Source organism: Antechinus flavipes, chromosome 1 (genome assembly GCF_016432865.1).
Source record: "Antechinus flavipes isolate AdamAnt ecotype Samford, QLD, Australia chromosome 1, AdamAnt_v2, whole genome shotgun sequence".
NCBI lineage: Eukaryota > Metazoa > Chordata > Mammalia > Dasyuromorphia > Dasyuridae > Antechinus > Antechinus flavipes.
The window spans coordinates 381,989,827-382,015,749 of NC_067398.1; the positions used below are offsets into that span (position 1 = coordinate 381,989,827).

The following is a 25,923-nucleotide window of genomic DNA, read 5'->3' on the forward strand; positions in this document are numbered from 1 at the left end:
CTAGCTCATACTCTAAGTCTCTGTCATTTACAAGATGATGAACCGGTATGCAAGGGTGCAGTCTTATTGCCACAGAAGACAGAAAAGTTAATTGACCTATACCGGGATTGAACTCCTGACCTTGGCCTCATTAGCACTGTGCTCTGATTAGCCATGGAGATGAACTTGCATTCTCTTGGCCCCTGAGGTTCTGTTTCAGGGTATGAAACATAATTGTAACACTGTTCCCTTAGAGTTCCCAGGGCTGAAGTCAGTATCCTTCACTAGGCAACTTTTTTCTTAGAGTGTTTATCTCATAACATAATAGGCACTTAGGAAATTCTTCTCGATTGACTAATAGAACATATAAAATATCTTCTTTTTTACTACTTTCATCTGTTTGCATATTTTGTCCTCCACTTAAGACTGTAAGCTGTTTGTGGACAGGGACTATTTCTATTACTTTTTTTTCCCCTTCCTACAATGTTTAAAAAGAGTTGTTAGCTAAAAAAAAAAAAAAAAATTAATGTGTTAATTTGGATGAATTAGAAAATAATGTTGCTGATGAAAGGGATTTGACATTGGGAATAAAAGACCAAGTTTATAGGAAAAACAAAACAAAACAAAACAAAAAACATTGTTTGGACATAATGAATTTCAGATTGTAGCATGAACTATCCGTTTAAATATCCTATAGACAGTTGAAATTACAAAACTAAAGCTTAATTGGGAAGTAATGAATGAAGGCACAGATTTAGGAGCCAGCAAGAGAAATATGATTTGAGCTATGAGCAAGGATTTCTTAATGGATTGTACAAGGATCGAGGACTCAGCTTAGTGGTGGGAGGGGGTGAAAGTTGTATCAGACTCTGGGGAGAAAAAGGAATCTAGAGAGGCAAATAGGCATGGAAAGATCATAGAAGTTAGAAAATTAGGGTAATTTAACATGGAGAAGCCCAGAGAGAGTTTAAGGAGAGAGCGATCATCAGGACTGCTTAGAGATCAAGGAAAATTCAGGGATTGAAATAAGTTAAAACAGTTTGCCCAGAAGGTTTACCAAAAAGAAAAGATTTCAGACTAATGGTAGATACAGAGGGCTGATTTTAAGGGGTATAAGAAGGGAGTGATAAAATCAAGGTCACTTGGAAGAAGGCAAAAGATAGGCAGTTTGAAGAGAGAGGAACAATGAGTTCAACAGTTTTTTTTTGTTTGTTTTTTGTTTTTTAATATAGGATAGCATTGTATATACTTTGAAAATAGAGAAGGAACTAGTACAGAAACAAGAGGTGATGGAGAAAAGAGAGAGATGGGAAAGGATCAGAGCTCTCCAAATGATTTACTCTAGCTGGTAGTTGGTCTTTAATCTTCACTTCAGTGGTCATCAATGTAAATATTCTCCCAGGGAGAGCATACTGAGCTGTGCAGCAGAAAATCCCTTTATGGAGCTATTCTGAAAGGCTACAGAGGATCTCTTCCAAATCTTGCCTGTTTACTTAATGAAGTATGTGATGACCTCTACTGGTTCATGTGTGTGCATACAGAAAATGTCATTCATAGCATGTGGCTGTTTCTGACATCGAGATCCAGGTTACAGGGCTTAATTCCAGGAAAGCAAAAGAAGGATTTGGAAGCATAATATTGTAACCAAATCCTAGGCAATTTCTCTGGTCTCCCCCTTTTATGTGGGAACATGAAGAGGATGAAGAAACAACCATAAAAGTGTGATGATCTCTTGAATCGGGTTACAGGGGAGTTGAATCGGAGGTTGCTTGGGTTAACTAGGTTGTCAAGGGAATTTATCTCTTACCTACAAACTATTTACATCTTTTTTTCTTAGAGTAAAATTTTCAAGAGCTTATTACATACTTTCCTTCTTTCTCTTTTACAGGGGAGGCAAATTGGAAAGAGTAAGGAAATCTGGTTTTAGTTAGCCACTAGCTGTGTTAGTTGATTGTAGGACTTCAATTGTGGATACTCTCTTCACTTCAGGGTCTTCATCTATAGGATGAAGCTATTGAATTAAATTATTTCTAAGCTCTAGTGTTTGTGGAAGTCCTGATTGTGTGTAATTGATTTGAACTACACAAAATATACTAACAGAAAATAATAATAATAATATAATTCCTTTATGTAGGCAAAATACTTTTACATTATCTCATTTGACAAAATCATAGGAGCATAAATTTAGGAACAGATGGTTCCTATTCCCTCCCTTCCGGCTCCTTTTTGCAGATAAGGGAAACTGAGTTACTCGAAGATTGGGCATCTTGATAAAAGCTCATGAGATTAAAACATTGTTTGTATACAAAAGCATATGGTGATAAATGTGAGTAAGTGTAAATAAATACATATCTATATACAAAGAATATCTTATTAAAGTATTTTTAAAGCACAAAATAAAAGAGAGCACCTCGTTAATTAAGCTAATTGAATCTGTGTGCACTGCAGATTGAGTGATTTGGATCATAATGCCCATTTTTTGACTAAGATTTTCGATTGGGCTAATGAATTCAGGAATCAATGTTAAATGTGTACCCTGTTGTCTGCAGACTGCTTTAGCGCCTGTGGATTTCTTAGGACTCTGCAATGCCATTTGGGGGCAAAAATGAAAATGGTCTTGGAAGAACAGGATTGTCGTTCTGGTTTCCCCATAGACTGTGCATCTTTTCTTGTCCACTGGAGCTGAGAGAGAGAGAATTAGCTCCCTGGGTCTTCTGAGACCCCCTAGAGTGAGCAGGCAGCCTCCTGGGCAGCCACCATGTTCGGCAAGCAGCTTTTTAAACGCCTGGAGAGAACGAGTCGGTCTCCGAACGCAGTACAGTCTATGGCCACAAGGGGCGCTGCGAAGGGCTGCGATTAAACCCCCAAGCGCCCGGCGCGCGCTCTCAGAGTGCAGCTGGGGGCCCGCACACGCTGCCGCTGTTGCAGCTGGAGCTTCTTCCTCCTTTCCTCCTGCTCCTCTTATTCCTCCTCCTTCTTTTCTTCCTGCTTCTTCACCTTTTCTTGCATCTTTTCTTTCTTTTTCTTTTTTTTCTTTCTTGTGCCTCTCTGAGCTTCCCCACCCCCCAATTTTTGGGGGAGGCTCCGGTCGCTCCTGCCTTCCCCTACTGCTCTCACATTTCTGCAATCGCCGCCGCCGCCGCCGCCGCTGCTGCTGCTGCTGGCGCTGGCGTTGGAGCATCTGCATCCGCGCCACCCCTGCTGTGCTTGCCTGGAGGGGGGCTGCTTTCCGCTCCCGCCTTGCCATCTCTGGGTGTATTCCGCATCCTTAATTGTATATTGTCTCCAGGTGAAAGACCTTTACCCCTCCCCTCTTTCATTCGCTCCCACCTTCCCAAAGACCCAAGACCAGGGGCTGAGCGGAGCGTGGGGAACGAGAGCTAGAGAAAGACTGACCACGGAAGAAGCTGCTGCGCACGGTCGCTTTCCTTGCACGGATTCCATGTGGATCTTTCGGGCTTCCCCTCTGGTTTTTGGATTACAAATCAGCACCTGAATGATCGCCTTGTCCCGAGCCGGGAATCTGCGTCCGGACCAGCGGTAGCGCCTGCAGACCCCAGAAGAAGAGCTGGGGGTGGGTGGGTGGGAAGGGTGGGAACACTGGGGGAAGAAGAGACTCCCGCAAGAGTAGGACGGATTGAACGGGCTGCACTGACAAGAGAAGAGAGTGTGGAGAGCGGAATGGGGAAATTTCAGTCCAAACACGGTAAGAGCTTGAGTTCTTGCTGCTGTTGGGAAGTGGGAAGGGGAGAGGGTTTCTGGGATTGGGTTACAGAGGGAGAGAGCAGGTTGTGGTGGGCACTTTGCATCAAGATGTTGCATCCTTTTGCGTGTTGAAAAACAGATATCTCAACTGTGTTTTCCCCCCCTTTTCCCTTCTCCTCTCCCTCTCCTCGGCTTCCCACCTCCTGTCTCTTCCTCTTTTCTATTCTGCCTTTGCCAATTGGTGACAGCAGCATGCAAGAGAAGAGAAAACCCAGAAGGTGAGAGGAAAGGGGGAATCCGGGGTTTGGGGAGGGGAGGTGGTGAGTGGAGGGATAACGATCCGACAGGAGTGCTTGCTGCGAAGGGCCTGCTGGGTGCTAGCCGGGTCTGGGCTTCGTCCCGTCCCTTTACTTCCATCTGGGTGTGCGGGAGGAGGGATGAAGATGCTGCCTTCGGTCCTGGGGAGAAGATGCTGCTCTCCCTGCAGCCTGGTGGTTGGCGTTTGTTTAGTTCACTGACCCGGGAGGGATTGGAGGAGGTTAATAAGTAACCCCGGGTATCTCCTTCTAAGCCCTCGGGGTAAGTCGTCTCAACTGACTGCAAAATTTGCCTTTTCCTACCCCCGAAGGGATAAGCTTTGATCACCCTTTGATATGGAAATCTAAAAGACTGATTTTCCTCTCTTGGGAGTGATTGGATTCTGTATATCTTGCTCCTCTCAGCTGGGGTTAAAGAGAAGTTTGGGAAATAGTTAAAACTGGCTGGGAAAGACTGCTGGCCACTATGGGACCTCACTTTAGACTGGGTGAGCCCCTCCTGGCTGCTTATCTCCCGCGGGCTCTCTCCTGTAAAAGAAATACTCCGCCCATACGACCCCTCTCCGCACATGCCCCAATCCCGTGCAAGTCTGTAGTGTGCCTCCTGCCTCTGGCTTGTCTCTGGAAGCGCATCTTGTAACCACTAGGAAGTGTGTGGTTTTTGCCTTCATTAATAGTTTGCTTTTCCCCCTTTCCTTTGGGTTGTCTTTTCCTCATGTGTCCCGTGCTGACCCGGTATTGCAGGGGACAGCTTTGTAGTGAACTCCTACGTGGGCAACCGTAAAGGATTGGAAGAAGGAGACAGGTTTGGAGTCGGGGAGCACAGGTCGAGAGACAAACAGGTGAGAGACCCTATCATGTATCCCGCCTAGTTTGAGCAGCTGCCTAACCCGACAGAGGAAAGACCTTTCATCCTAACCTTTTGGTTCATTTCTAGTGATAAGTTCGTGTTGATGCTCTGGCTTCTTCCAGAGAAGAAGAATTATTCTTCTTTCATCCTTACTTGGAACCCCAGTATTTATTCAGAAATAATAGGAAGTGAGCCGGTTCCTAGTGTGAAATTATGCATCATAAGTGTATAATATCTCCCATTTGTTTGGGTTAGAAGATTTAAGATATCTGTGGAAATAGAGGGAGGTACAGCCTCCAGAGCAGACTGATTTTACCTGTAAAGTGAAAACAGAAAGCCCCTTTTGTATTTAAATCAGTTAGAATGCCATTACCTACCATTTACCAACTATGCTAAAAACCTGAAGACAGTAGAGCAAATGCCATCTGTTGCTGCCCACTTTACCTCTTCTTTCTGACCAAAAGAAGTATGTTCCTTGGAAGAAAAAGGAAGAATCATGGGTCTAAGTTAATGGAGACTGAGAGGAGATTAAACTCTTATTGACGTGGCTAGACTTTGGAAAGAACCTTTGATTAAACTCTAATAGGTATTGGAAATGCATTCACACTCATGGATCGTTCCATAGAAGTTTCCTTATTATACGAAGTGTAGTTGAACATTTTTACTCTTTTCTTTGTTTTTCTCATTGTTTCCCCACTTTGAAGTATACAATTTCAAGAGTTCCTAAGCTTTGGTCTATGAACATATTTTTTAAAAACTTTTTGGAAGACTATATTTCAACATAATTTTAATTGACTTTGTATTATTGTGCATTTTGTTTTATGCATTTGAAACATTATTCCAAGGAGTCCACAGACTTCACCAGGCTGGGGGGGAAAAGAACCTATGCCATAAAAAAAAAAAAAAAAAAGTTTTAGAGACCCTGATTTTGATGTAATGAAGCACATTGGTCTCTAGGCAATGAGAGGTATTTTGAATGTAAAACAGCATTTTCTAAAGTAGAGGGAATCTTGCCTTTAGGACTGGCATCATGGTCTTATTGTAGAGTGTAAGCTACTTGAGGACAAGGATTGTTTCATTTTTGCCTCTGTGTCCCCTACCCATAACACTGACTCAAACATTTTAGACATTTAATAAATGCTGTTGGTTGATTGATTCATAGAATATTCAAAAGTTTAAATACCAAGTTCAAATTCTTCTGCTTTCAAACTGTATGACCAGGGACAAGGTACTTAATTTCCCAAGCCTCTATAAAATTATGATAATAAAGCCCTATACTTCATAGGATTGTTGTAAGGTTCAAATAAGATTATATATATATATATATATATATATATATATATATATATATACACATATATATGTATACATATATACTTATATATATGGAAAAATACACTAGATTAGTATAAGTATTATTATTCTGTTTTATCAGAATCTCACCTCTTCATTTGCCAATGTGCATAAACCAACTGCGAGTAGATAGGAAAATTCATTTATAGAAAATTGAAAGGGAGATGGTTCTTGGACATTTTCAGATGCCAGAATCAGCTTTCCGGCAGCACCAGTCAAGTATTAATATGGCTCATACAACTGTGGCCAGATCAAACTCTACCCAAAAATCTAATTGACTTGGATTCATTCATGAGCTTGGATTATATGGCCAAAGTGGATGGTAGGCACATGGAGTCAGCAGATTTGTTCATGTGTGGAGATAACATCTGGTAAACAGGACCCACCAAATTTTTGTCCCCAGGCAGAATGAAATGACTACTTGGCAGCACTCCCATCAGTGTGATCAATGTAGACTGCCAAACCAAGTAACTCAGCCCACCCCACCCCCAGACCACCCCCACCCCCACCATCACCATACCTCCCCAAACTTTCCAGTGGATTTTATGGCATGATACTTAATGGAATTGCAAGACTGTTCTAATGAAACTGATCTCCAGAGCATTTAGTTCTGCTTTTTTCCCATATTAGTCTTCACATAAATGAATCTGAACCTAAATCATTTAAGATAAGTTCTAGTCTATGTATATGTTTATATGTGGGCAAAACACTACTGTAGTTCCCTGAAACTGGGATTAGGATGTGATATATTGGGGGGAACGGGGCTGTGTGTGTGTGGTTAGGCTAGGTATGTGTGCATATGTGTGTATATGTGTGTATGTATACATGCACTCCTAATTTATCAAATCACATATCAAAAGTGGTAGAAAGTATTAAGCACAAATTTTATACACACACATAGAATAAGAATCATGCTTAATATTTCCTACCACTTTTAATATAGGAAACACAAACTCTTGGCAAACTAAATATTTGCCAAAATGATAACATTTTAAAAGGTACCAACTATGCAAATGTTTTTACATATTTAGGAGGAATACCTATATATACTATTTCTCAGCATTTTTTTTCCATCTACAAACTTGCTTAAGATGTTTACCCATTCTTATTTCTGGCAGAATTAAAATATTGTCTATTTCTTTTTCTATGAATTCCCTATTGTCCCAAGTGGATAGGGAGATTTGTGTATGTGTGTGTATGTGTGTGCACATGTGTAGATGAGTGTGCACATATGTTTATCTTTGTCTTTTTTTCTTTCTATATCTCTGTTTCTTTCTTTAGTTCTCTGTCCCTATGTCTTTCTGTCTGTCTGCTCCCCATCTGACTTGGTCTTACACATCTTATCTAGCTCTCATTTATATGTCATTAATTTCCTTACAATTTTTTAAGATGAGGGAAGGAATACTTGTGGATTACCAGGTTGTGGTAAAGACTTCCTAAAATTGCTATTAAATCTTGTTCTTTTATGACTTTAGATGTTTTTCATTTTCCATACCTTCTCCTCCCTTATCTGAAAACAAAACTCTTATTAGCTGCTCCATAGGGTGTGATCAAATCAATAATGTTTCTAAAACCCTTTGAATTAGTCTATTGCATGCTTTGGAAACTGATCTATTAGATAAAGGTAAGTTTGCCTACTTGTTCTGAATGGGGTGTGGAGGAAAAATAAAAGCAGGTTCAAACAAGTAAGATTCAAGTATTTTCCCCAAGTGTATCTGATATTGTAAACCTCTACAAAATTTGAATTGATTATCCTATCTGATATGTGTTATTGTGCTGCATCTTATTGAATTAGGATTGATTTTAAAAGGGCGAATGTTTCTTTATGAAAAGTCTCCTCCACTATGGCAGATATGAAAAGCTTTTGCTCATATTCTTCTTGAACCCATAGCTTCTTGGAATTGGAAAAGACCTTTCAGTTCAACCTTTTAGCTGTATTAGGAATTCCCTTCCAACATCCCTGACAGCCTCATTGGTACTTCTCCAATTATAAGGAATTATCTCCAAAAGCAATTCCATTTCTGACTAGCTTTAATTATAACAAGGTTCTTCCTTTTGTTCAGCTAAAAAATGCCTCCTCTAACTTTCATCAGTCAGGCACAGAGGCTATGGAAACAAAAATGAAATAATTCCTCTTCCCAGTGACCTTTTTATCAACTAACTTCCTGGTTTAGCTACCTCTTTCTGCATAGAATTCCTCTTCCATGTCACCGCCCTTCACAAGTATCATGCTCTGCTTCTCTTTTTGAGGGTAGAAAAATCTCTTCAGTTGTTTTAATTGTTCCTCATACACCATGGTTTCCAAGCTTTTCAATATCCTTGGATATATTTTAGCTCACCATGGTTTCCAAGCTTTTCAATATCCTTGGACATATTCTAGCTCATCAGTACTTGTCTTTAAAATGCTAGCACTCAGAGCACATAAATTCCACCGTGTATGTACTAATAGTTTCAGAGTACAGAGATTGTCTCCTTTGAAAATATGAGTGTTTTACTTCTTTTTTGGCAGTATGTTAGCAGTGGATGACAATGAGCATGCTTTCAGTAAAGTTAAACCACCTAGCCAGATTATTAGGACAAATCTTCTTTATTCTATACTTAGACCCCTTTTTGAACCTATGTTCAAGACTTTATATTTATCCCTGTTAAATTTCATCTTATTTTTTTCAGCTCATTGTTCCCAACTTGCTGATATGCCTCAAGCTTCTCCTCACTCCAATCCATATACCTTTGTTTGGTGTTCAAAGCCCTTCATAACCTAGTCCATTCCTCCTCCATATTTTTCCAATCTTCCTACACCCTTACTTTCTGCCACATACTCTTCTGATCCAATGACAAAGCTCTCCTAGCTGTTCCAAGAACAATACTCCATCTCTCATCTCTGGCACTTTCTCTGCTTGTTCCCCACACCTGGAATGTTCTTCCTCCTAATCTCCACCTCCTGGCATCTCTCACTTTCTTCAAGTTCCAACTAAAATCCAATCTTCTAAAAGAAATTTTTCCCAACTCCTCTTAACTTTAGTGCCTTCCCTCTTTTAAGTATTCCTTTTTTATTTGCTTGTTGTCTTCACTATTAGGTTGTGAGCTCCTCGAGAGCAGGAACCATCTTTTGCCCCTTTTTGTATTCCCATATAGTACTGTGCCTGGCATATAGCAAGCACTTAATAAGTTTCTACTGACTGGCCAAGAATTTTGATAAACTCTGCTTGACAAAAGCAGAGGGAAATGGTGCGATACAATTGCTTTTCCAGAAAATGACTCAGTTGAAAATTGTTTGGTTATTAGAATGGGGAGCTGTGAAGCCATCTTTAGTCACATCTGCTTTAATATAAAGGTCCTGGAAGAATCATTAATAGAGAGAATCGCCAAATAGTAATAGTAGAAGGAGTCTCATTTAAACCAACCTATTTATTTCCTCAGATGAGGATGCTGTGGAAACCTAAGGTTACAAGGCATAAGTGAGCTGTTCTAAGGTTAGATGGGATCCTGGCAACTTAAAGAGTTCTCTGAAGAACTGAGATTTCATTCACAATTTATTTCTTCTGATTGGGTTCCATAAAGTCATAGCATATTAAACCTGCAAGGGAGAATGCTAGTGATACATCATCTAATCCAGTTTTTTGTTACATACCATTCTAAGAGGAGAAGAAACCCCTCTAAGTGTTATCTGGCTCAGCAAGGTCTCCCAAGACACCTTCCTTTAAGCTGATGATAGCTCCTCCAGAGCAATTTCCATTTTAAAAGATGAGGATGCTTTGAACGTTTAGAAAATGTGGACTGAATCCTCCCTGATGGTCTGCTGGGTACATGACAATATTTTGTTTTGTTTTGGTTTTTACTTTCCTTTTCTGTTTTTCTTTTTTTTTCTTTTCTGTTTTTTTCTCAGTTTGCAATTAGTTCAAATAAAAAATAGGAAAAAAAAAAGAAAATCTGGATTGAAATTGTTGTATATAACAAGTGCCCTATGGAGAAAAGTGATGTATATTTATCACTGTCATTCAGACATAGTCACATTTATGTTTAACATACAGTTCTCTTTAAAAAAAAATGACCCTGCCATTGAAAAGTGTTTTAGCTAGTGAATCTATATTCAGAGTAAATTTAGCTAGTTCTTGGTTAGGAAAGTTTATCTTAGTTTGGGACTTTAAAGAAGGTTTTTTTTTAAATAATTGAGAGAGAATTTAAACATGAAATAGTAATGGCATTCTATTTCACCATAGCATCATTGCTGACACAAAGGAATTATCCTAAATAACTTAAAAGTGGTTTTTCAATTTCCCATGGAAATCAGACATGAAAAAACAAAGAGCTTTCTTCTGAAACAGATTGGACCAACGGGCTATAGTACAATGACAAGAACAAAGACTTCTCTTACTCTGCTGTGTGACCCTTCAAATCATTTAATCTTTCTTATCCCTAAAATTAGTGAGTTGGATCTCAAAGGTTTCTTCCAAAGTAAATTTCATGAACTATTTCCTGCTTTTGGAGGTTACCTGTATCTGTTTTACAAACTGACCAATTCTACTGTCCAGAAAGGAGAGATAATTTGAGAACATGTCCTGTGTTACTTATGAGTCAGTGGGCTGAAATTCCGAGTTTTGAAAGCAAAGATTTCTTGAGCTGTAATATCAGCTCCCCTCCAGTTAGTCTGCATGATTTGCCATGGTTTTATTAGCTGATTTTTGGAAGTTTGTAAGAAAAAGAAATTCATAGGCAGGAAAAAAGGCCAATATACACAAAAATTTTGTGCCAACTGAGTAACAGTTTGTTTTCTTTCTCCATCACTTTTATATTTGTGGCATATTTACCTACAGAATTTTAGTTTTATTAGTTAAGAACTTACATATTGCTTTTCCTTAAAAGAACATAAGGCCTATTATAACTATCAGAAATTCAGATCTTGAAAGAAAATCATCATTCCCTTCTATACACTCATGAATAGATGTCTATATGTTGCCTTCCATCTAAACAGAGATCTAATTTTAAAGAAAATATTACAAATGCAAATAGCAAATTATTACACTTAAGAGATTTGGATTCACTTTGTAAAATTGTTTAGTACATGGTAGTATGAAACTATGGTCAAAGGTTCAACAATCCCATGTTCTCAGGCCACAGACTCCCATCCAGATGTGTACAATATTCTTTGCAAAGTTTTCCTTGGGTGCTAGTAAGAACAACTGGGTGGAAGTGTGAATGGATTGACATAAATTCATTTCTGCTACTGGAAAAATTACTCTAAGACCATGGTAAGCCATTATGATCCAGAATAGAATATTATAGTAAAATATGGTATTATAGTTTAACTAGAAGATGGTAAACTTAAAGACACAATCCATTTTCAGACAACTTGACAGATTTTCCATAAAAGACTATATAATTTTTAGGGGGAAAAATCATCAAAGTTGAAAAATGAACATCTCATGAAAGGTTTAAATATAGATTTCAATAGACAAGATTTTGGCAACCATCAAGATTTTGTAGTTCATATGAAAAGACAGTGTGGAATACTGGAAGGAAGAATGTGATTAGCATCAGGAGAGATCTCAGTTTAAAGCCCATCCCTGATCCTTGCTGGCTATGTGATCATAAGTAAGTCAACTAGTTTTTTTGAGTGCAGATTTCCTCAGCTGTGGGATATCTATGGTTCCCATCACATGTTGTTTTTCTTTTTGTTTGTTTGGGGTTTTTTTTGGAGAATTTATGTAAAATCTTTTTAAAAGGCTTTAAGGGTTAGAGCTATGATGAAAGTAAGCTATTAAGACATCTCTGTTCATTTTTAGTGATTTATTCTTTATCAATGGAAATAGTGGTTTTGTTGTTTATTATTTGTACCATAATCTTTTGATAATTGTTTTGGGGGATCAATCAAAAAAAAAAAAACAACTATAAAATCCTGGACCAAGAGAAAGATTCAGAAAGACGTGAATTCAAATTTGACCTCAAATACTCTTTGATTTGAGACAAGTCACTTAATTTCTGTCTGCCTCAGTTTCTTCACACATACAATAAGGATAATAGTTACCCACCAGCCAAGATTATTATGAGGATTAAATGAGATAATATTTGTAAAAGTTTTTGTAAATCTAAAGCTCCATATAAATATCATTATTATCAATTAATATCTATTTAGGATAAGCCTGTTTGATATGGTTGTTGTTAATAAGATTTAGTTTTAGTTCTAATTTGGAACAGCTATGCTAAATAATAAGGTGAATACTATTATAGAGATCTTGACTATCATCTCTTTAAAGTTATTTCTGGTGGCTGAAAACATCTGAGCTCTCAACTAAATTTGGTGCAATATTAATATTTGAGAGAATTACTGTTGTTTCTTTAGAAACTAGCCAACCATAGCTTAAATCCTCATACATTTAGAAAAGTAGAAAAATGTGGGCATGGTAAGTGACAGAATTGTAGCCTGTATGTCTCAATTATTCACATTTATTTGTATATGAGATACAGTAATAATGTAATGGGACCTGGTAGAAGAGTTTCTAGTAAGTGTCCAAGACAGTGTTTTAACTTGGTATTCTATCCATCTAGCTTCTCCTGATCAAACCCTTATTTACTGAGTTAATCTGATTATGATTTCTGTTGGTAGAGGAAATCTAGTGGTGGAATCTGACTGATAACAGGAATATTTCCCACCATTTAGCACAGTGTCTTGCATATATAGAAACTTAATAAATGTTTGTTATATTTCTTAATTCTAAAATTCTCCAATGTTTGTGTATAATAGATCCTTTTGGTAAAGCCTGGGGACCCCTTTTCAGAATGTTTTTAAATGCATAAAATACATAGGATTGCAAATATAAATCATTTCATCAAAATACAGTTAACAAATTTTTTAGTTCATAGCCCCAGATTCAGAACTCTCAATTTAATCAAACTGATTTAAAGAATTTAACAGCCTTCCCTCTTCTGTAGGAGAGAAAAGAAAAGAAAAGCAGTGGAAAGATTCACGGAGGCTCCTTGGCATGGAAAAGTCTCCTTTTGGCTACAGTCTCTGTATCTCTTCCTTGCTTATTTGATTTAGTTTCATGTCCCTCACTTACTATATTTGTTCTTGCTAGACATGCTGTAATGCTGTTTCTCCATTGATGAAAGGAAGCCATTTCTGTCTTTTTGGCTAACTTCAGTGAGTTAGTGACTTCTTGTTGTTGTTGCCTTTTTAAATGGAAAAAAGTTTCTGAATCAGAGTCCGGCACAGTTTATCTCTTGACATTTGGAGCTTTCCGAAATAACCTGGAAGTGTACAGAGAGTCATTCCAACAGGAACCAGGAGTTGATGAAAGCAAACCAGGTTGAGTCAGTGCTTACGTTTCAAAGGAAAATGACCCAAACTGGACAGAGCCGAATTACATCCTGCAGGTGTCTTACAAAAACCTCTCCCAGTTTGGGTTTGACTAAGGCTTGTGAGGAAACCATAAACTGACTTCAGAAAAATAACTAGGTTTAGAAGGAAAAGCCTTATATAATCTTATGAAGTTATTAAAGAAATATTATCCAGAACTCTATGGAAGTCCAGAATGAAATGCGGTCACGGCACCCTGCCAGTGTTAGTGTGTGGTTTGTTACCAAGTTGAACGAGACCTGACAGTTGTTTCTAAGAGAGGAAAGGTATTGCTGAGCACTCTCCTTGCTGGAGATCCTATGGGCATTGTGGTGAGGCAGGCAACTCAAAGGATTTATTCATAGAGCAGCCCCAACTTGAATCTCTTTCTACTTCTGAGGAACTTTTTAGAAAACATCATTGATGGCTGGAAGACGTCATGCTCCTCGCCTCACATGTTAATTTTAGATCAGACATGAGTACAAGTAATCTAAGAACCCCTGTCTTCCAAGGGGAAGCCAGTGAAAAATGTGCTCAGTAAGTAGTACAGATCCAAATGGAGGAGTGACTTCAGATTCAGAACTGCATCTCCTGAGTCCCAAATGTCACCATCTCCTCCAATCGTCTTAATTAATAGAAGAAATGGGAACCCACATGGATGAAGCGACCTGTGTAGGGTCACGCAGGGAATAAGCTACAAAGGTGGGATTTGTAGTCTTTTGTTGCACCTTCCTCCTCACACTGCCATTGACCATTTCTGATAACCTCTAGGATAACTATCCTGCCCACCTTAGTGTTGCTTAGTTTCCCACAAGCTCCTTTCAATTTTGATTTCTCTTCCAGGCAGCCAGGTGCTCTCTGTCCAGTGATGGGTGAGAAAAAGGAAAAAGAATGTCAGCTCTCTGTTTTTATTACTTCTGGAGGATTGGTCAGCAGCTATTTTCATTCTACTCACAGTTAGTTACCTCTTAGACTGGAGGGAGTTCTGGTTTTTCCCTTCCTTTTAAATCATTCCATTTGTAGTCTCTTCTGTTCTCTGTTTGAGCTTTCATCTGGCAGAAGTTCCTGCAGGTGAGGTACATATTGGAGAATGGATCAGTGCCCAGGGAAGCCACAGGCCTGCTCTTAAAAAGAGTAATCAAAGATTGTATGTCAGGACATTTAGGGGGGATCTTTTTCTTCCTTTTTTCTACATTCTTATCTCTTTTCTATCAAATTCTAATTTCTCAGGGGTGCCATCTTTTGTTTATAATTATCTCCTTATTGGGTAGGACTGTTAAACCAATACCATCCATCATATTTTCTAGAGAGGAACTAAGGGATTCTTATTGTCCTTTTTTCTTTTCTTTTCTTTCTTTTCTTTTTTTTTTTTTTTTTTTTTGGCTTCTTTTCTCCTTTAGTTGCTCTTAGAAGCATGTAGAAAAGTCCCTGTAGTCAGGTTACAAAAGCCCTTTCATGTTGGAGTTTAAACTTTGTGTTGTTTGGAGTGAAGTTAGAATCCACAAGACAGAAAATAGCAAAAATTCTTCTAGGGAAAAGAGACCTCTTTCTCCCAGGATTTGGATTTTTTTTTCATTTTTTAAAGTATGGTACAGCCTGGAGTAATGTTGCCTCCTAACATTTACTTACATCAGTTATGTGGACTACACTTTCTTCTCAATCCCTTTAAGGAGTAAAGAAGTTGAAACAATTCTTAGCTTTCTCAGGGGAAAAAACACAACCTATTCATTAGGCTGAGAAACTTTGTTTTCACTTCACATGGAAATAAAGAAGAGACTATTCTAGATTTGCTTTGGTTAAATTTCCAAAGTCATAAATGTGGAAGTATAAGGAACAAAACCCAGCTCATTACACCCTTTGGATTTGGCTTTGTTCCACTAAGCAGAGGTGTGGTTTGGTTCTCTTCCCTGAGATTTGTATGTGTCCCTCCCATCTCTATAAGGTCGTCATCTTTTCCCACCATCATCCCAGCCTCATCAACTCTATTAGTCTGGAGCAGCAGTTCTCAAAATGTGATCCAGGGACTCTAGGTGGTCCCTGGGACTCTTTCAGGAAGTCCATAAGGCCAAAACTATTATTATAATAACACTAAGGTATTTTAATTTGTAATATGAGAAGACATCAATAGTCATAACCCATATAAACAAAAACTTTTTTGAAAGGATCTTCCATAATTTTTAAGTATATAGGGGTCCTGAGACCAAAAATTTGAGAACCCCAGATATAGAGCAGAGGAATCAAATCCATAGCTCTGTGGTCTGCAAAACTTCCAAGTTTGGCCCAAACTAGATTATAATTGAGAAATGCTTAATAAAATAAATTTAAAATGCAATACAACATAGATAATATTAACTGGTGGTTTCCTCAGTCAATATGCAACTCACAAAGACCCATTTCTATTTGAATCTGATACCACTAGTCTAGAGAATGAAAATTTTCAACATGGTGCAGCTCACTGGGATTTCTTGCTTATAACAGGCTCTTCCACACATATAGGGAGCAGGCAAACTGTGGCATTGGGGACCATGATGGTCTGTATGATATCGGACGTAGTGTTATAATGGAGAAAACTTTGGATTCAGACCATACTGCCTCCCAACAAGTCCTGGTCCTAAAGCTTTGGGCTTCCTTGATCCTCTGTGGCCAATAGAACTCCTCTCTTGGGGAGGATTTCATTGCACTGAATTTCTTTTCTTCCTCAGGGTAGATCTAATAATTTAAACTTTCTCTCTCAGTTCATAAATGTTCAACACAGACTTTTGAGATCAAGTAAGAGTTCTCCTGCCACATTATATTTTCTTCTAGAATGGTCATGAACTTCTCAATGAAACTAATGTTATTGCTGTGCTTTGATTCCCCTTCCCCCTACATTTTAGAAAGCCTTCCAGCACCCAGCTGGGATGTGTCAGTGTCACCATATTGTTAACCCACATTTTTACATGGTGAACCTTTTTTTCCCCCTGGAAGGAGTTTTAAGTTGGAGGTAGGACTTGGAGGGGGGTGGGGGGAAGAGGGTTGTGCCTTTTTTCTTTCATTTCCAAAGCCAATTACTATAATTCCTCCATGTTGTTTTAGTTGGAAAGGAGGGTGGGCTTTTTTTTTAACTGTGTCCCAAATATCCAATTTTAATAGACCTTGTAAACGTGTTTCCCCTGTATTCATCAGTAAAAGAAAATGTATTTAAATGCAATTCAAGCTTTGAGCACTAATTTCCTTTCACTCCAATGAAATAGTAAAGAGTTTTTACAAGGGCAAAGAGAAGGTTGGTGGATAGGTTATAGGCTAGAGAAGTGCTTGGTTGGGGGATGTTTTTAAGGAATGGGGGAGGGAGAATGGTTGGGCGTTTTCTCAAACAGTTGGTTAATTGGATTTGCCATCTGCTCCAGAGAAACATCAAAGAGCTTGAAGGGGGAGAATTCGAGGCCCCTCTTTCGATCACTAGCAGTGATGATGATGTCCTGTCTCATGACCAGCTGCTCCATCTTCTATCTTCTCCCTGGACAGAATTTTTTTTAAAAGAAATTATTGGTTTGGCTGGGAAGCAGAACTAACACCTGCCTGGAGTCCTTCTAGGCACAAGAATATGCAAACTCTGGCCAGTGAGGCAGTTGGCCAATAGTCTGTAAGCTGCATCTGATTCTGCTGAAAGTTACACCACTGATCTGTAATGGGAAGAGGCATCTTGGGGACCATGAAGGTGATAAGTGACAATGTTGACTCTTATTTCTAGATGCTTTCTTTTCTCAGAGCATCCCATTGGCTCTTATATCAATCTTTGCATCCCCACACTCATCCACAGACCTTTTCCATCTTACAGACTTAATGTTCTCTCTAAAAAGAACTCAAGTTTTTATAGGTTTATCAGTCACCAGAATACTATATGTTGTATACCTAATCTGTATCATTAATCAACCTATTTATTTTTTTAACTAATACCAAATAGTTTTGACATTTACAGATTTATAGTGTAACTTTAGATCTGGTATCGAGGTGCTCCTTCCTTCCCTTTTTTTTTCATTATTTTCCTTGAAATTCTTGAACTTTTTGTTTCTCTGGATTAATTTTGGTTTTCTTTTTATTTTAACTCTGCAATGCAATCCTTAGGTGTTTTGATTGGTATAATGCTGAAGAAATAAATTAACTTAGTTTGATTTATTATATTGGTACAATCCAACCATGAACAATTAATATCTCTCCAAATTATCTAGGGTTAGTTTTGATTTTTTTTCCCTGTAAATGGTATATATATTTATGAAGTTTCTCTGTAAATTTTAGTGGGTAAATTTCCAAACATTTTATATATTCTGTAATTATTCTGAATGGAATTTCTTTTTCTATCTTTTCCTACGAGGGAGACCATGTAGAGTAGTCAGTAAAGCCAACATCATGTTCCAGAAAGAGGATTAGATTTGAAGTTAGAAAAACTGGGCTTGGGTTAACTAGTTGGTATATGGATAGAGCACTGGCTCTGGAGTCAGGAGACCCTGAGTTCAAATCTAGCTGTAGGAATTTAACATTTACTAGCTATATGACCCTGGACAGGTCAATTGATGCCAATTGCCTTAACCAAAAAAGAAGAGCTGGATTTAAATCCCATCTCTGTGTGAACTTCCTCGTGTCAATTTATGCCATTCACTTCATTCTTCTGGAACTCAGTTACCTCATCTGATCTGTAAATTGAAGATTTGAACAATAACTTCTAATGTCCATTCTAGCTCTAAAGCTATAAGGCAATTAAGAAAAGCTCTGGGTCTACCCTGGGATTAAGTATTTCAAAGGAAAATTATATTAAATGATGTTCACTTGTAAAACCTGAAATGGGAAGAAAAAAATTAGATGTAGGCTTTTAAACTTTGTGACACTTTATAGAACTCAAATATAGAACTGCTTCATCCAAGACTTTTATTTGAATTGTGAATTCTTACTTTGTGGTTCTCATAAACGAAGGAGAATTTGCCCATTAGAATCTTCACATCTGACAGAAAATGACTTTCGTGGTTTTCACTGTGGATGTTGCTTAATTTTGGAAACAATGGATATAATCTCAGCTATTCCAAAGCTATTCAATGCCATTCAGTGCCTTATTCCTTGCTTAGAGGTGGCTCTGGGTTCTTCAAGGTCTAAACTAGAGGAATACAAGTTCTAACAGCTTCTAAGAAGATGGGATGGCTCCAAGCAGGGAGGAGCCCAACAACAGTTTACATGTGTCTGTCATCTGAAGACCAGCCTAACTAAATTCAGAGAGCCACATCACTGGGACAGGTGGTGACATTTTTGGCTCTAGTAACTTACATAGCTTGTTCAGTCAATTATGGAAGGATTATGATATGAATCAGTGGGGAGAAGAGAGAGGGATTATCATGATGTTATATGTTGAGCTGACTTTGGAGTGAGGAAGACCTGTTATATATTCTTATAGAAATATCATATATATGTATATATTCTTATATAAATTCTTATTTTGATATCTATTGTCTATGTGAGTCTAGATAAGTCACTAGGTGGCACCATAATGCTGGACCTGGAGTCAGAAAGATCTGAATTCAAATTCAGAAATGACATTTACTAGCTGTTCCTGAGCAAGTCACTTCACTTATGTTTGCCTAAACTTTCCTTATCTGTAAAATAGGAGTCTTAATAGCACCTATTTCATAAGATTGTTGTGAAAATCAAATGAGACAATATTTCAAAACAGCACATAATAGACACTCTGTATGTTAATTTTGTTAATATTATTTAATACCACAGTCTCATTTCCTTCCCCCCCCCAAAAAAAAAAAAAAAAGAAATCCCTAAGATTTTAAGACTTTTCTACTGCTATTTGGTGCTAGTACTTTCTCTTTGTGGATTATCTCTAATTTGTCATGTATATTTTGTATGTAAATAATGTCTGCTTTATTAGACAGGAAGCTCTTTGAGAGCAGGTACTATCTATTGCCTTTGTATCCTCAGCACTTATCACAATGTCTGGGACATAATAGGTACTTAACAAATGATTACTAACTGACTAAATAGCTATAATTTGCAAATAAATTTCTAATCTGTATCATTGCAGAAGGAGGCTTCATACTGGGACTTCCCTACCCCCTTGAAATCAAAAATCTAGACAAAAAAAAATTCAAGAAATGTTTTCTTTTCCTTCAGTTAATTTTTTTTAATTAACAAGTTATGTAAACTTCATTGAATAGACATTTTTAATGTATGATTTGATTTTTATTTAGCAGTATAGGTGAGAATGGTTGGATTTTGATCTATAGCTATATCATTGAAGGGAATACCCATATTAAAGGGGATCTATTGGCACACTGGAGTAGGGCGATCTGGCCAAAGAAGAAGGGAATGGTTGAGGATGAGATGGATAGATAGTGTCATGGAAACAATGAACATGAGCCTGGAAAGACTTGAAGAGAGAATGGAGGACTGAAGAGCCTGGTGTGCAGTTAGTGGTCCACAGGGTCATAAAGAGTCAGACATGACTGACCAACAAATTCATATATTCCGTGGTGCTTCATCAATAAAGACTTTTGTGCTTCCTACCAGGTCACAGACCTAAAATGTCAACCATCTCAAATTGGGTGGTAGGCCAGCCTCCAATGGGTTGTGACTTTACACCTAACCAGGTAGTCCAGATTGGCAAGTATTTTTAGCATCCTTGGATTTTTTATGAATGGCACATACATTGTATGTACATTTATTTAACTCTGGAAATGTGGACTTTGCTCTGCAATTTATAGATTAATCACAAAGATGTCCTTTATATTTGCCTCCTAATTTCTTCCAAGTTGTTTTGTTTAACTGATAATCACAAAGTAAAACGAGGAATAACTGCAGTCCCTTATAGCTGAGGAAGTGGCTAAATGGGAAAGCAAATCCTTCCTCTTCCGGAGTTCAAATCCAGCCTCAGATATTTACCAGGTATAGTGATCCTAGTCTAATCATTTAACCCTATTCATCTCAGTTTCCTCATTTTTAAACCCAACTGGAGGAAGTAACAGCAAACCACTCCAGTCTCTTTGCCACAAAAAGCCCAATGGGGTCATAACAAGTCTGACATGACTAAAACAACCAAACAACATTTAAGACAAGTATTTGGAGACATCTGTCATATACATGGCAGTGTGGGAAGGGAGACCCCAAATTCTTTTGTAGCATACATTCTCCATAACAACTTCACTAGTTTAAAGCATCATTTTCTCTCATCAGTTGGTTTCCACTTCATATTATATTAAATGCAATTTTTATATGTCATTTCAAAACTTGAGAAAAAAGTTGAAAAGGATAGAAAGTCAGTTCAAGATGAAACTGATATTCCTCTTTTAGACTGACATGAAATGGCCTGACTCTGGATGTTGTCTGCCTTTTTTGATGGCTTCTATGGCCTCCTTAGCTCATATGCAGCTAGTAGGAAATTTTGTCATATATGAAACTAATGGAAACAATTATATTTAACTGCCTGCCAATTTAAAAATAGATTTCATTACTTTTTCTTTAAACTTAATGGTCTATTTCAAGTTGTCATGAATAACCTTTATCTGCCTTATCCAATTGCAGCATTGAGCTAAGTGATTGATAAGATAGATTATTGCTTTTGGTTGGTTGGATGTATAAGAATACTTCAGATCATGAAGTGGGTCTTCCTGTTATTTAAGGTCTTTTGTGTTAACATTTCTAAATATTAATGAAGCTTGGCTATACTTTATTACTGTTGTTCATTCATTTTGGTCATATCTGACTCTTCTTGATTTCATTTGCGTTTTCTTGGCAAAGACACTGGAGTGTTTTGCCATTTCCTTCACCAGTTGGGTTTACAGATAAAGAAAATGAGACAAAATGGGTTAAGGGACTTGCCCAGAATCACATAGCTAGTGTCTGAGGCCAGATTTGATCTCAAAGATGAATCTTCCTGACTTCAGCTATTTCTGTGGTTCTTGAGTAAATTAGGAGGCAGTTTGGAGGAGTAGAATGATTTCTTTACTTGAAGACAGGAGGACCTGTGTCCAAATTCCATTTGTGATATAAAGTAGCTGTGGGATCTTGGGAAAGTCATTTATCCTCTCTTGAGTAAAATTCCTTCTCTGTGAAATGGAGGTAATGATATCATTTACCTCACAGAGTTATTGTGAAGCTCAAATAGCATAAGATCTGGAAAAATACTTTAAAAACTTTAAAGTGCCATATAAATGTCAACTCTTGTCCACCCTTCTTTATTTATAGATAATGAAACTGAGACCCAGAGAGCCTACTAGACTTGTATAATGTCATTCTTCAACTAAGAAACTAACCTGTAAAATGGGAAAGATCAAAACCCTTGAGATAATATGTCTAAAATAGCAAATCTCAAAGTTCTATATAAACACTAGCTAGTGTAATAAATTTATTGTTTTCATCTTACAGCTAGTCAATGTGAGTCCACAACAAGCTTGAATGACTTTCTTAATCATTAGTGATAGAAATTAAAAGTTGTACATGTACCAGTTAATTCATAGTTATTCCCTCCAATCATATTCCCAGTCTTTGTGAAGTTGCTAACAAAGGTACTTCCCTTGAAGGTTTCTTCCATCTGTATTCTGTACAGTTCTTCCTCCAAATCCGTGTGGTCTTGGCTATTAAACAAGAATGGGTGGTTTAAGAAAAGGAAGACATTATGAAAGAATATAAGAAGAGTTAAGGAAGATGTTTGAATTACTTGGGAGAATAAAGAGAATTGCTGGTAGCAAATACAGACCTGAATTATAAATCTTATCTTCTTCTCATTTTGTGAAGCATTAAGAAAAAAAGCATTATTTTTTTCAGATCCCAGGAAAAATGGAAACCATTAAATTTTTTGGAACTTAAACAAAAGCAAACAATTACCCAGCTACTCTCTTGGATTAAAAGATTATTGTTAAGTGCAAAAAAATGTTTCAATTAAAGTTTTAGAGATAGACTTCAGTCTACTGGCTACCAGATAATCAATCAGCAGGTATTTAGAGAGAATCCACTATGACAGCAGTGTATGTGTGTGTGTTGTGTGGTGTGTGTGTGGGTGTATGTGTGTTTCTAAAATCATGCAGGTCTTTGCAAGTGTGTCTAGTATCTAAACCAGTGCCTTATATATAGTGGGTGTCTAAACCATTTTAATTAAATTGACATGCAGATATTCCTGATTTAAATTTGCATTCAGCATTTTTGGAAAAATCTGCAATGTTGAGGTTGAGAGTTTGTTTATTATCCACAGATCCTTAACCTTTCTTTTATAATGGACCCCTTTGGCATTCTGGTGAATTTTATGGACCCCTCCTGAATATAACATTTTTTAATGGACCAAAAAAATGCATGAGACTACAAAGGGAACCAAATATATTGAAATACAATCATTAAGTGGATTTAAAAAAAAAAAAAAACAAGTTCATGTACCCCACATTAAAAACCCCTGGGCATGCTATTCTCCATTTTACTGAGAAATGCTCAATAAGCTAGATCCTAAATCTAAGGAATAAGCTTCATGTCCCTAGGAAAGGTTCATTAGTGATCCTGGGATCTGCACATTTAGAATGCTGACTAGAATTTGAGCATGCATTAAAGCTGTACTCCTGGATTGTGATATGATCAGTATGCTAATGCAATCAAGTAAAAAAAAAAAAGAAAGGAGATAAATGATTGTCTCCCCACACACACAGCTTCTTAGAGAATAATGCCTTTTTACAATCTTTATCTTATTATACGTGAAGGAAGAAGAGCAGATATTATTACTATAACCTTTTACAGATGAGGATACTGAGGCAAAGAGATTAAATGTGACTCTTTGGGGACAAACACAAGATTGAAATTCAGTCCTCTTTGTTTAGCATTTTCCACTATATTATAGTGCTTCCTATCGTTTTTCTATCTGTTGTCTATGTATCTTATGGCAAAGATTGTGGGTGACCCAAAGGGAAACAGCAGTCCAAGAGGCGCCTGGTGGATATAGGTAAGCAAAAGAGCTGACTTGAGCTCTGTCACTCCATCCTTGAAAAAGGACATAAACTGCCTTGTGTGGTAAGATCAAGGGATAGCAGGTACACAACCTGAACAAGGTACTATCGTACATCCCTCTGGAGGTAGAAAGGTGATCCCTGAGGTCCTTTCCAGATCTATAGCTCAGCTAGAGGAAGACTTCTAGTATCTGGAGGCATCCTCTGTGGAGGATTGTGGACAAGAACTGGGAGCACTCAGGAAAGGTTTGGATGGGTCACAGTCTGCACCAAGGAAAGGAATTTCTCACATTGATGAGATCACAGATCTGTTTGAAGCAATGAACTGGGAGTAATGAATGCAGGGAAGCTAATTCTATCATACTTCCTCTGCCTCTTTGGACTCTATATTCCAAAAAGTGATCATGATGGTCTAGCATTTGGCAGATGGGTTTGACCCTGCACGATGAAGCTACCTTGCATTTCATATTATTTTTGGAAACCAGGCATAGTCCTGGATGCTGAGTGCCTGTTATTCATCTCTCCTGTTACTAGAGAAGAGCTTCCTCTCTTCAGTTAATTATAATAATGTGAACCATCCATCTCCTTTATACAGCTTTCATGACTTGGATCCATGCTTCAAAAGCATTTAGCAAGCACCTAGTTATAGAGTGGAATAATGCTAGGCACTATTTCCCAACTAGAAGGGATAGCAAGTGCTTAGATCTGTCCCATTGATGCAAAGGGACTTCAGCATGAGCTTGGGGAGCTAAAGCTATGTCTGTGTCATGGAATCTGGTCTCTTCCTTCTTTTAAGGCTACACTCACTAATGACTTAATTTCTAACCTGAGTTGAGAGACATTCCATCAATGCACTAGAGACATTTTCCACTGCATAATAAATGATCTGTCTTTGGCTAAGTCCCACAGTGAGGTTCTAAAAATTTAAATGTAGCATTGGCTTTGGTTTGGGCCATCTCCTTGGGATGCTAATTCTTAGCATTAAGAACCTGAATGTAATTAGACATAATGCTTTTCAGAAACCCAGCTCTCCCCTCAAAGTGAATTACATCAACTGCTCTCGTTTATGTGAGCTCTCATCTTCTTTCATGTCTGGGGAGTATTTGGCAAGGCACCGAGCTGGCAGGCTTTTATGCCAACATTAAACAAATTGGGTCTGTTAGATCCTGTTTGTTATGCTGTAGCTAGAATTTATTTATAATGATAGCCAGCTCTTGGCAGTTTGAAGTAGGGGGATTTATTTTCCTTTTGTTCTACACAGTGTCTTCCCAAGGAAATTGCAACTAGTTGTGAGCTATGAAGTCAGGGGGAGCTAGCTCCTAGCAGAGAATATTTTAACATGAAACAATTCAAATTGGGGATTATGTTTATGTGATAGTTAAAATGTCAGGGCTGTTTTGAGTTTACTGCTGATGATGTGGTTGGGTTATATTTGTAGCTTACAATTGAGAGTTAAGAATACTAACTAATGGGAGCCATCATTCTCCTTCAGGACTCACAGGATAAGCACTAGGTGAGGGAGAGCTTTCTACCTGAGAGATTCTGTCATCAATGGGTAACCCCTTCCTCCAATTTTTTGTTTTCTTACCATTTATTAGCATTGGAAATCAAGTGTTAATTTACTTGTGTACCTCAGAATTATATGGTATGCAATACCCCTAAGGGGGAGGAGATTTAGTTACTGAGCTTTTTCTCCTTTTAGTTCACTTTCATTTTAATTGGGAAAGCAATTGAAAATAATTTGAGTTGTTGATGCTCTCATTTGCCCTTTGACAAAATACTCTTATCTTAATAGAATCTCTACCCCTGGAGGAGCTCTGCCTTTTGTGGGAGCACGTAGACCCTTCCTGTCACTTCTCTTTTCTCATGGGTTTTCAGCCTTCTGTTCTTAGCTTTCAGGTCTAGTTTTCAGGCTAGGACTTGCCACGCTATCCAGGAGAAGAAGGGAGCTATGACGCTCCTGATTTATTTTCCAATGCAGAGCCCCAATGCTTCTCCAATAATCCCATGTGTGATTCATTATGTGCTTTTTGGTTCCTTTGTTGTATGCCTGCTCATTTCTAATCCTTAGTAGAGACTTCTGGGCACAGAGAAATGCCAGGCCCAAACTGGAGCCCTAGCAAATGGTGACTTCAAATGCTCCTCAAACAGTTCTTGTCTGACTTTGGGGAATGTGATCTGGTGGACAAAAGGGAGGGATACTCAAAAGGCACCAGGATTCTGTGGATCTGCTTTTGATCATTTGTTGGCTTTGGGAGACTAAAACAAGAGAGACATGCAACTGTTCTGTGACTCCCTCTTCCCTCCCTGCCCCACCAACTTGGAAATAGAGAGGATTTCATCTATATGAGGAAAATACTTAGAGATTCTTATGCACTGAAAAGTCATGGGTCTTAGAAACATGATGTTGAGAGCTTTTGAAGGATTTTA

General features: G+C 38.0%; 1 protein-coding gene across 2 annotated transcripts in view; it reads left to right on the forward strand.

The window, feature by feature from the left end:
- Positions 1 to 3,567: 3,567 nt before the first annotated feature.
- The window catches only part of NKD2 (NKD inhibitor of WNT signaling pathway 2), a 95,790-nt gene continuing 73,434 nt past the window's right edge, over positions 3,568 to 25,923 (forward strand). Inside the window, exons 1-3 of one of the 2 annotated variants that reach the window (XM_051969800.1) lie at positions 3,568 to 3,685; positions 3,933 to 3,962; positions 4,746 to 4,843. In XM_051969800.1, the coding sequence (XP_051825760.1) occupies positions 3,661 to 3,685; positions 3,933 to 3,962; positions 4,746 to 4,843 (153 nt within the window). In that variant the 5' untranslated portion in view covers positions 3,568 to 3,660. The remainder of the gene's footprint in view (positions 3,686 to 3,932; positions 3,963 to 4,745; positions 4,844 to 25,923) is intronic. The other variant, XM_051969801.1, reaches the window with a different exon arrangement.